Consider the following 15006-nt stretch of genomic DNA (forward strand, 5'->3'; position numbering starts at 1 on the left):
AGTCTCTGCTAAATCATCAGATCTATCTGAAATTATCATCTTTTCCTGTGGTCAAGTGTCTTTGGCTAATGAAAATGTTAACCATTAATTTCTTTTGGCATCAATCGTCCGATGCAAACCTCTCATTCAAGAACTGGTGTAAGGTCTTAAAGAAGATATCCCGATGGTCAAGACGTAATCTACACAGTCGAGAGAACTGCGATAAGGTCGCGAAGGAGACATTCCTACGGTTAAGACGAAGTCGGTGCCTTCAAATTGCACCGACTTCAATGCTGGACGATATGGTTCACATTTCCTTCACTTGTACATACAGCAGCTGCTCATTGAGTTTGAAGGAATCAAGCATCACATACTGGCCATTTATTTCAAGCACTATAGTAATCTCTCATGAGCACTGGCTGAGACAACACACTGAAAGCATTCAATGTTCATGTATATGTTAGAACTCAATGTAAAATGGTGGAGCAGATTGTTTCCACCAAAAAGAGTCTACACTGTTTACCGAATGAGCCTATACAGAGTAAAAGAATCAAAATAATTGACATAGTAGAGATCCTGCAAATACTTCAACATCTGCCTGTGGATGGATGCAAAGTGGTAGAGGTGCCAAAGTATCAGGCAGACTGGAACCAAAAAACAGTCGATCAACCTATATCAGACAGCACCACTGTAAATGGAAGACGATAAGATAAATTCTTAGTAAACAACATAAATAGAGATTCAAAGTAGTAGACAAACAAATGATTCAGACCAGGAGTGATCTAGCGACATAAACCTGGGATCGTCATCTGTGACGTGCCTCAAAATGTCCCTAAGAGGCACACTTAAAAAGGTACGGTAGTAATTCGAGGCAACTAACATTACAGTGATCCAACTCCCGGTGCTTTCTCCTTCAAACAAATACATAATAGTAACACATACAACATGACTTTGTTAATTATGCATCACTTTCATGTCAGATTCATGCCATTTAGATTTGCAGAGTGCGACCAGCTGACAGGTGGATATGCAGGTTGAACATGCTGACCAGAGTTGTTGCAGGTGCCAACGCTCTGATTTATGGGGCTCCCGGGATCCTCAGAAGATTCACTTGATGTCCCTTCAGATGGTGGGCTGGCTGTTACTGCTGCTCCAAAGCCAGGCATCTGTGGTGGGGCTGACGAGGGTTCCCACCTCAATGGCTCTGGCTTTGGCTTTTTCCCTTCTGCAATGAAGCTCCCAACCACAACCTGGAATTGAAGTGAATCTTCACTATCTCAGACAAGTGATTTGAGGGGGACAACTATGGTATGCAAAGGAGAGGTTTGAATTTACCTGCACAGGTGTTGCTGCCACAAGCATTCCAGCAACCCCACCGCCAAGAATGCGGCCATCAGATCCTGCTAGTGCGACACTTAGGCCACCACTTCTGCTACGAGTGCTACCATCTTCTGTGAGTAGGAAAGAACCTGATAAAGAGATAATCTCAAAGCGTCCCTACAAAAAAAATATCCCCGTACATATGCCATCAGTCATGGCTATAGATATATAGATAACATACCAAGATTTCAAGCATTAACCTTTATGCAATATTCACAAGTAGAGCAGTGCTTTTATCACCTAATGCTGTCAAGCTATAGTAACAGTTCTTAGGCAAAATATTGCATGTTGACATTGAATAGAGATGTTCCTTATCAAAAGGGCAAATTGTCCTAGTGTACAGTTTGCATTTGCCACTCTTGGATGAGATGACTTCAGCAATATAAACAATATTGTTATTTTTTATCTTCTTGTACAAGGGATTGAAAATTCTTCTTTTTCATCTCTCCATCCACAGGAGCTGTATTTCTTGAAAAAAAGAAAAAGATCATATTATCCAACCAAAAAGGAAAACATTGGGCCTTTGCCTATACATATTGCTGAACCACAAGATGATTTTAGGATAGGTAAATCCCCGATCCCTGAAAACTGGTTTCTACTGCAAGCAGATTCTGGTCCTATTCAAAAGATCTCAATTTCCTGGAAAATTGTTTGAATTGATCACAATAGAATGACCATGAACCGATCCAGCCAAACTCAACAACCCAATCAGTCACGAACTAGGCCAATTTTAACCAAATTGACTAATGTATAAATCTCAACTTTATATCCTCAATAACAACCTAATTGGGAATCTAGATTCCATAACCAATGCTAAACCTGAGCCAATCTAATGACCCCAGATGGATGCATAAGGTAGTACTCCAGCTAAGTTGACAGAGGCCTTTTGGCCACAAACAGCTGGCAACACAATGTCCTTAGGCACAAGTTTTACAAACCCATGAAAGTATGTTCGATGTTTATTCTAGCATGATAAACCATTTTAATTTGCTGAACAACATATGAAGATTTATTAGACCCTATGGTTTGCCAGTGACAAAAATATATCAGATCATCAAGTGGTCCACCCTAGGACCCTGGAGACTTATTGCTTAGGGGGGTCCACCTATGACTACCTTAACCCAAGTGTCTATCAATTAAACAATTTGTGACCCTTTTCATCTGAATCCAGACAACATCACATGATTAAATACAAGAGACTCACAAGAGTCCAAAGTGCAGAATTCAAGGCTTGAAATATAATAACTGAAAGGTCTAAAGAACTGTATCTGAGACTGGTAACTGGTAAGGATTAATAAGACTGATTCAACAATCACCATTTGTCAAAGACTTTTCCAGAAGAAAATTCCAAGCACCACAAGTTATTAAACTACGAGACTGTTTACAGTAAAACAAAGGAAGAAATCTTGCTCGACTCTATAGATATTGAATCAAAAGACTTGTAGAAATTGAATATTGATTGCATTTACAAAAGATTGTTATAAATTTGTATTCATAATGCAGAAAACACAGGGGCTACAGCCCTATTGACAACAGAGGAAATTAGAAATTCCTAAGTTTGATTTTGACAATTGCAATAGAATGAAATGACTGCTACAGAAATTCCACAACATCAAGAATTCATCATGTGCTATCAAATGAGAAACAACAAAACAGAACAATTTTGTCCAGCTATATCATTTTGTCTTTGGCGATTTGCATTTCCATCATGACATCTTCTTGGTCGATATAAAATACATATTGACATATCTACAAATACAAAAGCTTTACCCACTAGCAAAATATACAAACGATTAACAGTGCATGTAATTTCTAAATTTAAATGTTGAATCCTTTACAAGAAAAAATCTAGGTAGTATTTTATTAATAGCTTTCATTCAAACCTCATAAGTTACAGTTCCACCAGAAATTGCCGGCTGCCGAAGTGTTACATCAGAGACAGCACCATTTGCTGACAGAATACAGACTGTCCGAGGTCCTTGCTGTGAAAAGGCCATTATTTTTGAAGCTATATCCTGCCAATGCAAAAAATGACCTCATTTGATTATTTTCAATTAACTTCAAAATTTTCAATAGCCCCGTCAATTCTTTTGTGTGAAACAGTTAAAGATAATCAAGTTGCTCTGCAAACAATGCAAAACACATTATGTCTCAGAGGAGGCATCCTACAAAACTATCATCCTTAACTCCATACAAGATGCTTTGTGCTCAGGTGTCTATTGGTCATTCACTACATACAGCATGAACTGATATACACTGAGAGTGACCTATGCTGGCCAAGAACATGCCTTGGAATATGCACAGGAACACATATGCTAGTCCATGACAGATGAATGAGCCAGGCATATGACATTATATTTCTTCATTTGTCCTCAGCTCTGAGTTTCACCTAAAAGTAATGAACTTGAATAATTGCTTCAAAAAAAAAATTAGAGGATTCATCTTCAAGCTTTAGTTTAGCAATTACTCAGGTTAATCTTTGTAATACAGCATAAAGATGCTAACAAATCCCGTTAAAGGAACTCTCTCAACCTCCAAGTTGTATTGTTTTCTCTATCTGAAAGTCCAAATCTAAAGAGTGGATGCATTAATTTCGGTTATAAAGAGCAGAAGGTTAGAAGTTGTATGGACAAGCTTATATATAATATATCTTACCCAAAAACCATTAACAAATGAATTCAAAAGTATTCTTCATATATGGTGTCAAAAAATGATGGGCCCAGTGAGTGATAATTTTGTCGGCTAAAAGTAGAAAGATGCCATGAAACATACTGGTCAAAAGAAAAAGCTTTACCTATTCTAAAGTGCATCTCATAGAAAACATCAAGCGTCCAAATACATTAGGTCAAAATGTTATAGAAAGCACTATAAACAAAAGTAGGATCGGACATGCATTTCAATAAAATAACGAGCAAATGATATTGACCTAAAGACATACAAGCTATCAAACAAGCATTCTTTCATAAAAGTTATTATTTAAAATTGGTCGCCATAATTGCTTGAACCAGTAGAGTGGGTGACAACTTCTCAATTCAACAATCTGTTTGCACACTCAAGAAACACAAGGCCAGTTACCCAAAAAAGTAATTGAGGAACCATGTTGATTATAGCAAACCATCTACAGGGTTAAATCCTAAAATGTTAAGTTGAAAATACCTAGAGCAGATGAATGAGATACAAATAAGAGTTCCTCTGTTTTCAGAGGTCAATCATCAAGCTTCTGTGAATCCTTTCTAAAAAATCCATCTAAAGTCCCTTTTTTTTTTCTTTTTGCAGCTTCTTTTATTTTTGGGTGAACTTCCAGATCAATCACATATAGACTGTAAGCAAAAAAGAAATATAGGCATATTTTGCATCAGATATAGTAATTTGAATTTGGCAAAGGTAAAGATATAAGCCTAGGTCAAATTTGCATGATGTATAACTAACTCTACAAGATTCAGATGACACAAAAGATAACTGATAAAAATTAGAAATTGCTTACACTACCCTTTTTCTAGTGCAGAAGAGAATAAATATTAAGAAAATATATGACAATGCAATTTATTTGTTCGTATATTGTCTACAAAATTAAGGAAACATGAAATTGGAATACCCTTTTTCTAGTGCAGAAGAGGATAAATATTAAGAAAATATATGACAATGCAATTTACTTGTCCATATATTGGCTACAAAATTAAGGAAACATGAAATTGGAATAGCAATTTCATTGACGCCGAGAAAAAGCAAGATTAAGGTTTCTATTTCTCAGAATTAGCTACATTTGAACAGTAAACAAATAAGAAAGCACAATATTCCAGGTGCAACTACTTGCCTCTCCAACTTTAACAGTAATAACATGAGGGGTAAAGCCGATCCCTGGTGCACCTGGGTAACCATGAATAGTGGGGTTAGATAAGAGACAAATAATCCTGAAGAACAAAAATGCTAAAATTTTGAAAAAAAACTGAATAAGATTCGATATTTAGACAACAGAAGCAAACGAAAAAAAGGAAAAACAAGTTAGACACTCAAGCGATGCAATTTGACTAAACTCAAGCCATGTAGCTAGACTGAAGGCCTTCAAATGACCTTGCTTATGAAGAGATTTAACACTGAAACTAATCTGCATAAATTACTTATGCAAACTATATTAGTAGACAGATAACAACTGAATTTATAAATACCTAAGGGATGATAACAAAAAAGAATGTACAAGAAAATATCATATACGACACAGAAAATACTGATCCTGGCTCAAATTTAAACTCAAATGTTACAATTTAGAATTAAATTTAAGAGGCACAGATGCATGATAGAAGTAAGTGATGTTGGAGAAATATTTGGACAATTGGACTAACTGGAATTTGCTAAATATACAAAAATAATTAAGGATTTGTATATTATTGTAGATATGTAACGAGCTAGATGCAACAAGTTCAACCATATCTGAAGCCAGGGAAGTCTACCTCATAATCACTTGTCTGGAGTTCAAGACCATAGATAAAGCAACTGTATATAGACAGCAACACATAATGACTAATTCATCCTAATTTGAAAAAGAAGGGCACAATAATTACCCAACGCATCAAGTTGTTGCTTCTTCCCCGAACCAGGAGGGCGGCCTCGCCGCTTAGCTGCTGGATCAGCTGGATTATTAGAGTACCCAGAAACTGAAGACGGCGGAGTTAAGGCCAAAGCCATGCTACCATCTGGTCCATATTTTCTTGGTCTTCCTCTCTTCTTCTTCACTGGCTCGCCCACGTTAAATATGCCACCTGGCCTCATTCCAGAGAAACCATCACCTTGGTACAGAGAAGCAGTCATATCCACCGTCTTCGTCACAGCTGAAGGCATGGGGTTGAACGAAAGTCGCATGCCCTCCTGCATCATCCCAGCAGAATTTGGCGCCACCATCGGACTGTTGGTCGCCCCGGCTCCAAAAGAGCCGGAACCCACCACTACACTGGGAGGCTGCGACGAGCTCACTCTCGGAGGCTCTCTAGCGTCCATTTCGCAAAACCCTAACACCAAATCCCGAGCGTCCTCCGATGCACTTAAGCTAGATTTTCCGTCACCAAATCGACAAAAACCCTATCACCGAACCAGATTCGCAGTTACCCAAGTAAATTAAACCTAAACAACGAATTTCAACAAGAAAACGTGCGAGTGAGGACGTCAAGAAATTTCACGCACGCTCTCTTAAAATCGCAACTTTCAGAGAGAAAATCATCCCACCGAGCCCACATTTCACGATGGTAAAAACACGCGACATTCTTCCACCCAAAGGCAAAAAGAGAGACGTTTTTGGGCCCCAATCCGCGAAGATACAATGGCACAATGATCCGAGTAAAGGGGAGCAGCAGAAGCGAGACATACCTCAGATCAGATCAATAATAGACTGCCACAAACCAAACCGAGCCGAAGAATGCCTTCAAACCCGAAAGAAATCGCCTTCCCTTCTCGCAGATATAGCCGCGGCCGAACCCTCGCCGCACCGCCACCAACTAAATCAAAGGGGGAAACTACAAAATGGGGTAAATGGGAATAAATACTTTTTCCCACCAAAGAAATAAAAAAAGAAATTCTAAAAATAAGTTTCAGCTTTAGCTCGCAAACCGAGGATGACTTATTACATCTTTTTTATGCTTTTTCTCTAATTATTTATTGCCTACAATTCTGTGTCGTAAGCTCTCTAATTTTTAGATTATATTTATTTATTTTTTATTTTTTCCACATATTTATTTTAATACCAAAACAAGTCTTTTACTGTACTCTGACGCAATAAAACGTATTCTGTGACTGAATTTTAATTATTTCCTCTTTATTTTTCGAGTGATGTATATATATATATATATGCATGTCAAATTTCTTTAATGAAAATGACACAAGACACTATGATGCATTGAGGCATTTAATTATGGAAAAATAATAATAGAAAAATCTTGACTGGATTCAATTCCTCTTCAAATTCAAATTGCCCGCTCAATCAAATTGGAGTTTTAAATGTGGGATGTACAAACTTTGGCAGGTCACTGCATCTTACAATATGTCACCTGCCAATTTGAGTGGTCCTTAAGACTGCAATCTTGACCTTTGACTCGTCACACTATTATTCCCAATCATTTTTTCCTTTTAATTAAGATAAAGTTAATTTTCTTTTTTTTCCCCCACACATTAATAATTTTATATTAATGTCATGCATAGGTCGGTCTCATGCGTCGCATGTGCTACGTAATATTGTATTCGTCAAACAAGCATGCCAAAGCTAATCCAATGATGATGATGATTTCTCGTGAGGTTTCTCTATGATTCATGCATCTATATGGCTTATTCGATCGCCAACTTAGCTTTGTCAACCCTACCATCATGTCGAGTGGTCAAAGTTGCAGGCTGGTTGGTGTCTTATCATCGTTGTCTTCGGTTTGGTAGACAACGATACGAGCAATGCGCTGAATGAGAACAGCGGCGGTCATGGAGTTGCTTGAGATGGTTCCCATTAGATTGCGTCGTCTTCGTCATCGATGAGCTTTCTTTTTTGGCTTACAGTGACAGTAGGGTGGGATGGAGGTAACGAAGCAAGCACTGGCGTCGTTGAAGGCGATGCAGTCGGCTTGGACTGATGCAGAGGATATTCCACTCGTGTAGAGCAGCTGCCATGGCTGGTGATGCACTCCATGCTGTAGCTTTCGATGTGTCTTGTTGGTATTTAAGGCAGTTGTTTGTATGCTCATTGCACCTCGCACCGTCTCCTGCTTAGAGTAAGAATCATGGAAGCCGGACTGTGTACGTTTGAGCAACCATCAAACCCTGGCAGGGTGAACTGGAGAGGTAGGAGATGCAGCAGTGCCGAGGGCGAGTCATGGGGAGTACGGGCCGTCGCGGAGGACACCAGTGGTCTCGTGGGCACGACATGGCCGCCGCGCTCGTACGCGTGCACGTTCTGCCGTCGCGTGTTCAGATCCGCTCAGGCACTGGGCGGCCATATGAATGTTCACCGCCGCGAACGTGCCAGGCTCCGGCAGTCATGCACCTCCTGGTCCTCAGCTCATGCAAGTGCAGCATTTCCGCCGCCGCCGCCGCCGGCACCACCGGAATTTTCTGCCGTTGGTGGAGGCGTATTCCTCGTCTACTCCATCGGTGCAGGTACCGGCGAGGTCTTTGTGCCGTCCATGGGTTCTTCTTCAGCGTTCGTGTCTGGTACGCCTTATCATCGGAATGGATCAGCCGCCTCCTGTGGTACGAGCAAGGAAGGAGGCGACGAGGGGTTGGTGGTGGAAGAGCTGGATTTGGAGCTTCGACTTGGAAGATGATCTGAAGTTAGGGAGAATATATTTCCATCAACGATTTAGTCTTATGTTCTATATATGCAGTCTGCTTGTGTCTTAGACATACGTACATGGTCCGCAACGTGTGAATAACATCTAACATTTACCGTATTAGAGTTTTGTATATTTTAGTATATTTAAATAAATTATTAAACCTTTGACAAATGGGGTGGTGGCGCAGTTGGTTAGCGCGTAGGTCTCATAGCATTTGGGATATCCTGAGGTCGAGAGTTCGAGCCTCTCTCACCCCAATTAAATTTTTATTCGTTTTTTGTTCGCTCTCTCTCTCTCTATCTCTCTAATTCCTTAGAAAATGGTTGATGTAATTATTTGGAAGAATGACTTAATTTGAAACATACAAATTTATATGTTTTTCTAGCATGAGGCTTTGCTAGTAAATTAGACAGAAAAATCGTATAAAAAATTTACACAAAAAGCTCTTTCCAGTTATATAATAATTATTCATTCTTTTTTCTTATTTTTTTCAAGCATATCACATCGATATGTGAGATGAAGTCAAACTATATTTAAAAATAATTTTTTTAAAATTTTTTTTGATAATTTTTTAATATATAATAAATCTTTAATATCCTAAATGCTCATCGTTTGTATCCTAATGCACCCCTACCTCACACCCCCCTCCACTCTTATCCTCGACCCATTTCGTCAAGATACCATCCTTTATATCATTTGACTTGACTCCTCAGACGTATAGTATTATAATATTTTGATTATTCTTAGAAGTGATAAAACTAAGATTAATTTATGCAATTCTAATGAGTATAATATTATTAATTTTAACTTAAATATTTTAACTAATGGTTTGAATTCAACTTATATACACCATGTTATGTTTAATATAGGTTCGACGAGAGCCTCAAGCTTTTTAGCGAAAAAAAATTTATTACATCCCAATTAAGTTTACATCAAAAATATGTAAGATTAAGATTGAATTACATGTGAAGAAGCCACCAATTCTCCTCCTTGCCCCCACTTCCTTTACCACCCTCTTCCTCCTCTACTCCTAGTGACACTGTACGTTTTGGAAGGAAAATTCCTTCATCAAAAGGATCGAGAGAGATGGAGTTGCATTGTGACGATCGTCGCTAAAGACGGAAACAAAGACAAACTAGAGAGGTCAAGGAAGGGGGAGATCACAAAGATCATCATCGTGACGAAACAAAGATCGATGCAAGCATCACGATGGGGGTGGGCGATCGTGATGACCCACGACATGGCGGAACAGAGACATCAGACCGAAGAGGCATTTAAGGTATTAGATAAAAAAAGTAACAAATAAAAAGAAAATTGAGACATCTTTGGGAAAACAACCCAAAAAAAGATAATGAAGGGAAACAAAACCACGGGAGTAGCAGGATATGCTGTAACACAGTACACTCAGTTCATCAACTGAGAGAAACATCACTAATACATTTAAGTGAACAGAAAAGACCCGCAAAGGGCACAAAACTGATGAATTCAATATTTACAAAATACATTAAAACCCCAGAAACGTTCCTACAACCAGTCACATACCTTTCATGTGTCTGGCTAGCAATGTTCCACTCATTTTTGGAGCCCAACTGTAAACCGAGAGACAATCGAAGAGGATAAGCAAGTTGCCTCTAAAAATCAGATTCAAGTATCATCATTCACTTAATTTGATCAAATGCCAATACTGTTTGATGCAGAGTCTGGTTGGAGTAAAAAAAAACCATGCAGTCTTGGCAAATTTTCTTGTGAGGCACAGTATTTTCTTAGATAGCAATCTCGAAAACCAGCAAGACATTTGCTAAGCAATCTCTTCTGTCGCATCTCACCAGCTGCCTCAAGTACTCCACGTACCGGGAAAACTGAGTGTTTATCATGCACCAATAGCTAAAATGGAGATAATTGGCTAATTATTGTATCAGCAGGAGCAAGGATCTACTCGATGTCATCTATCCAGTCACCATAAATCTTACTAATCTTGTCCGGGCCCTTCCATTTCTCGACTGACCTCTGCACCTGCCTCTGTATCACACCAGCAGACCTCTGCGAAGGGACACCCATATGATATAAATCTGAAAGAGGACCTGGAAGGCTTGAAGCAACAGAAGTGTCCATCGGAGCTTTTGTTAATGTCCCAGCTTGCTTTGAATCTGAAGTGGCCAACGAGACATCTCTTACTTCATTCTCCGTAAGCCCTCCCCCATATATGTGTAGTTCTGAGGCCACAAAAGTTATTCATGAATGAGAAGAATATACTGCAGTGTACGTATTTCTACATGTTAAATAGTGCACAAATATTCGTACAAAAATAAAATTAAAAGAGAACATAAATAAGAAAAGTTGAAGGAGGTAGAAGAAGGATGCGATGTGTTGCTGGATTGGTAGATATATAATCATGGATGCATATTGGATACACTATTTTACTCATAAACTATGTTCATTGCTCAATAAACCTTATGAAATGTGCAACAAATTACAGGATTCATGGTCTGCTTTACAGAAATTTATTGCCAATCAATCATCACAGCCTATCAAACTGACACAGGCAGTATTTGATCTTAAAGAAATTCGGCAGCCACAAGCCTAGTTTAATCTAAATGGCATTCCAAATAATAATGCGTGTCACTCTACAAATTAGATCAGTAAGAATCACTTGCATTATCCTTTTGCAGAGTTACTGCAGCGAGCCCTAGCTCGAAGATATTATCTAGATATGCATGTGGCCACAAAAACTAGTGATAGAATGTAAATAAATGCATATCTATAATTCAAGCACTAAAAGCAATCCGAGGAAGATCTTCTTGTCGTTGTTCTTATGGCACAGCAAGATTTGAGCTTATGGTTGTCACACCAAGAATTGGAAGGAATAAGATTGGATGTCATACCTGCAGCACCATGAGCAAAGTGGCACTTGCTGCCGAACGGGCAATACCCTGTCATCTCCCACTTGTTACAGATTCTAGTCTTCCAATTCGAAGGCTTCTGAGGTGACCCATTTGCACCTCCCCCGTATCCGCCGCTACCGCCCCCAACTGTGGGCGACAGACTGATCGCCACGCTCTCCCGAGCCTTTGATTGCTCGTCGTGGACGAATGTGCAACTATCCCCGTACGGGCACCCCTCCTCCGTGTAGAACTTCTTACAACGCCTTCCTTTATGAGATCTCTCGGAGTCCCCGATCGCAATCGAAGAGTTCACCGTCGGTATCTGACGCTCCTCTCTGAGCTCGGAGCCCTCCTCGTGAGCCGCCACGATCTCCTGCCAATTAGGCGGCGGCTTGCGGAGCTCCTCGATCCCGTGAGCGAAATTACAGTTCGTTATGTAAGGGCAGGTACCCGCGCGGAACTTGCAGCAGAGCTTCGTCTTGAAGAACATCTTGCCGATGGCTCTCGAGCTGGAGGTCCGATTCCCACCGTGGGAATCCCCTTGGGAGTTCCGAGCTCTCTTTCCCGGAGGTTGCTCACTGCCCGCTCGGGACTGAGACTGGCGGCCGTCGTAGGCGGAGTTGGGTCCGGCATCAGCGGACGGGTCTCCGTTCCAAGCACGGTAATCCTCATCGGTCGCCCACACAAGCTGGTCGATCCCAGCCGGGGGCCAGGAATCGCGACCGGGAGGGCCGGACGCGTCCGGAACAATTGCGATGGCGTTGCTGCTAGGATACGCAGCTCCGCCATCGTAATCCATCTAAAATACACGCGGAACCTAAACAAGAGAGACCAAGATCTCAAATTTCCACCGCCGTAGTCGAAAGAAAGAATCCACAAGCTCAGAACAAGCAGCCGGTCGTGGCCAAGAGCGAGGTTCCCGAAAAAAAATAAGAAAGACGCCTAGGTCGGCGAAGGCAGAGAGAGGGATTCTTCAGAAGTCCCAAAAAGACGCCATTTCCGGGAGCGAGGGGACGGAATTGAAGAATCCCTAAAGAATCAACTGGGTACCGATGACGGCGAGCAAGAACTGTGGGGAGGAGAAGATAGAGCGGGGGCGCAGAAACCCTACCGACAGAGCAAAAGGAAGGATCTCACGGAGGGGTGCGCGCGTGTACGGACGGCGGGACGCGCGTATCTCAGGAAACGGCCCATTTAGGTTTATTTAACATGATTAGATATTGACTCCTAACGGTGTTTTAGACAAATAACCATGGAGATCAAATTAATACATAAATTAAGAAAATATTATCAGAAATGTACTGACTCAATAATACAAATTACTGGTAAAAGACCTCGGTCTATAAATTTTAGAAACACTATAATTATTACTCCAATGTTAGTTATACGTACTGAAAGAAAAAAAAAAAAGGTTGGCATTGAGGCATTATAACATTACACCTTGTTAGATAGTCGATAAATCTTATGTTAGAAAAAAATATCATTGACATCATCGTAAGCCCAACGTGATCCGAACTTGTACACGCAACAATTTCTAATATGCCTCCAAGAGAAATGTGTCGAGCTCTTGAGGTACCACATACATGAAGACCAATGTTGAAAGAGGTTTTTCGATCTGATCTTGTTGACGTTCAAATTAGTAATCCGACATCTTTGAGTGTGGACGTCAAAATCCTTTTTTTCTTTCTTCAAGAAAGGTAAGTTTGTCCTCTTTTATAATATTAAAGATGAGTATTTATACTTGATCATAAAGGACAAGAATAAAGCTTGTGATTATCTTAGAAATAAATATGAAAAAAAACTTATGATTGTCTTACTAGCCATAAAGGGCAGGAAGAAAATTTAGATTACCTTTTTGGTCATAAAGGGCAAGAAGAAAGCTTGCTATTACTTACTTTCGACCTTCATCCACAATAGCAGTCACGTGGATAGACGAGTGAAGAGGTGACATTCATCTTCTCCTCCCCCTTAAGATACCACATAATAATTACGTATCAGATGACGATTAGCTGGTGGTGAATTCTTTATCATTTGTCCCTCTCTGAAGGTGTACTTTGAGGCTCTTACGAAAAGAGCTCGAAATGCAACGCTTAATTCATCTAACACGAGAGAGTTCTAGATCTCCTCTCATAGGTCAGGATTTTCTAACTTGTGCCTTGAGCATATTTTGCCTTATGATTTCATTGTGATGAATTTCTCTTTATATGAGTTAGGTTTTATCGATTCATGTGTCTTTATCATATTTAGCCTTATACCATCGCCATGGCAAATCTCTCGTCACACTAATCATGTTTTCTCGACTCACGCACCTCAAGCACATTAGTCTAATGCCTCTGTTCTGATGGCTCGTCATATGGGCTAGGTTTTCTTAACTTAAATGTCTTGAGATTTCTCGTCATGTGGGTTGGGTTCACTCGACTCGCACCTCGAGTATATTTAGCCTTGTGCCTTTATCGTGATGGATTTTTCATCATACGAGTTGGTTTTTCTAACTTACATGCATCGAGCACATTTAGCTTTATGGCTCCATTGTGATGGATTTTTCATCACGTGGGTTGAGTTTTCTTAACTCACCTCGGGCACATTTGGCCTTGTGCCTATGTTATAACAATTTTTTCTTCACATTAGTAAGGTTTTCTTGACTCATGCACCACAGGCACATTTGATTTTACATCTCCATTATGGTAGATTTTTTGTCATATGGGTTAGGTTTTCTTAACTCACGTGCCTTTGGTACATTTGACTTTACACCTACGCTATGGTAAATTTTTCGTCACACAGATCGGATTTTTTCGACTAACGTGTGTTGGGCACATTAGGCCTTGCACCTTCACCATGGCAAATTTCTTACTAAACAGGCCAAGTTTTTTTAACTCACACGGGTCGAGCTCATTTGGCCTTGCACTTCAGTCATGGCGGACGTAGATCGAGTTTTCTCGACTATTGCACCTCAGGGATATTTGGCCTTACGCAACTATCATGGTGGATCTCTTATCATGCGAGTTGGGTATTCCTGACTTGCGTGCCTGGAGACATTTTGTATTGTGCCTCCGTTATTGTCGATTTCTTTTTATACGGGTTGAGTTTTTCCGACTCACATGCCTCAGACATATTTGACCTTGCACCTCCACGATGATAGATTTTTTATCACGCAGGTCAGGTTTTCTCAACTCACATGCCTCGAGTACAATTAGCCTTTATGTCCCCATTGTGGCAGATTTCTTATCAGTCTGGTTGAGCTTTCCTAACTCATGTGCCTTCTGTAATATTAGACCCTCATTCTAGAACTAAAAATGTTAGAGAAAAATATCATTGACATCTTAGTCAGCCTAATGTGGTCTAGACCCATATGCATAAGAACGTTTAAGATACATCTGAGATAAAAACGTCGAGTTCTCGTGGTATCACATGCACAAAGACTATGATCGAAAAAGGTTTCATGATACGATCCCTTCGATGTTTAA

General features: G+C 40.1%; 3 protein-coding genes and 1 non-coding gene across 5 annotated transcripts; 2 read left to right on the forward strand and 2 right to left on the reverse strand.

Moving 5' to 3' along the window:
- Window positions 1-813: 813 nt before the first annotated feature.
- LOC135611112 (AT-hook motif nuclear-localized protein 8-like) lies at window positions 814-6856 on the reverse strand. 2 transcript variants are annotated; one of them, XM_065106438.1, is made up of 6 exons: window positions 6718-6856; window positions 5919-6432; window positions 5174-5226; window positions 3243-3374; window positions 1315-1476; window positions 814-1229 (listed from the first exon to the last, which is right to left on the reverse strand). In XM_065106438.1, the coding sequence occupies exons 2-6, from the start codon at window positions 6349-6351 to the stop codon at window positions 951-953; spliced, it is 1059 nt and encodes a 352-aa protein (XP_064962510.1). In that variant the 5' UTR covers window positions 6352-6432; window positions 6718-6856; the 3' UTR covers window positions 814-950. The 2 variants fall into 2 exon arrangements, with proteins under 2 accessions (XP_064962510.1, XP_064962511.1); XM_065106439.1 differs by having other exon boundaries at window positions 5919-6474; window positions 6718-6844.
- Window positions 6857-8108: 1252 nt separating this feature from the next.
- Window positions 8109-8651, forward strand: LOC103983393 (transcriptional regulator SUPERMAN-like). The gene has a single exon (XM_009400609.2). It carries the CDS (start codon window positions 8109-8111, stop codon window positions 8649-8651), a length of 543 nt encoding a protein of 180 aa, XP_009398884.2.
- A 181-nt stretch (window positions 8652-8832) lies between these two features.
- On the forward strand, window positions 8833-8917 carry TRNAM-CAU (transfer RNA methionine (anticodon CAU)). Its single transcript is given in 2 exon segments — window positions 8833-8870; window positions 8882-8917. It is a non-coding gene; the product is annotated as a tRNA-Met (tRNA).
- A 1129-nt stretch (window positions 8918-10046) lies between these two features.
- LOC135611115 (zinc finger CCCH domain-containing protein 56-like) lies at window positions 10047-12708 on the reverse strand. The gene is made up of 2 exons (XM_065106442.1): window positions 11543-12708; window positions 10047-10873 (listed from the first exon to the last, which is right to left on the reverse strand). The coding sequence occupies exons 1-2, from the start codon at window positions 12339-12341 to the stop codon at window positions 10593-10595; spliced, it is 1080 nt and encodes a 359-aa protein (XP_064962514.1). The 5' UTR covers window positions 12342-12708; the 3' UTR covers window positions 10047-10592.
- Between the last annotated feature and the right edge of the window lie 2298 nt (window positions 12709-15006).

This window comes from Musa acuminata, chromosome BXJ2-4 (assembly GCF_036884655.1).
Source record: "Musa acuminata AAA Group cultivar baxijiao chromosome BXJ2-4, Cavendish_Baxijiao_AAA, whole genome shotgun sequence".
Classification (NCBI taxonomy): Eukaryota; Viridiplantae; Streptophyta; class Magnoliopsida; order Zingiberales; family Musaceae; genus Musa; species Musa acuminata.

Bases quoted from the DNA above. Each gene is read 5' to 3' on its own strand.
- LOC103983393 (XM_009400609.2), top strand. From the start codon at position 8,109: ATGGAAGCCGGACTGTGTACGTTTGAGCAACCATCAAACCCTGGCAGG.
- LOC135611115 (XM_065106442.1), bottom strand. From the start codon at position 12,341: ATGGATTACGATGGCGGAGCTGCGTATCCTAGCAGCAACGCCATCGCA. The intron at 10,874-11,542 runs GTATGACATCCA...TTGTGGCCTCAG, and splicing joins CTTTGCTCATGGTGCTGCAG to AACTACACATATATGGGGGA.
- LOC135611112 (XM_065106438.1), bottom strand. From the start codon at position 6,351: ATGGACGCTAGAGAGCCTCCGAGAGTGAGCTCGTCGCAGCCTCCCAGT. The intron at 3,375-5,173 runs GCAAGTAGTTGC...TTGCATTGGCAG, and splicing joins TTACTGTTAAAGTTGGAGAG to GATATAGCTTCAAAAATAAT. The intron at 1,477-3,242 runs GTTTGAATGAAA...TTTTTTTTGTAG, and splicing joins GTGGAACTGTAACTTATGAG to GGACGCTTTGAGATTATCTC.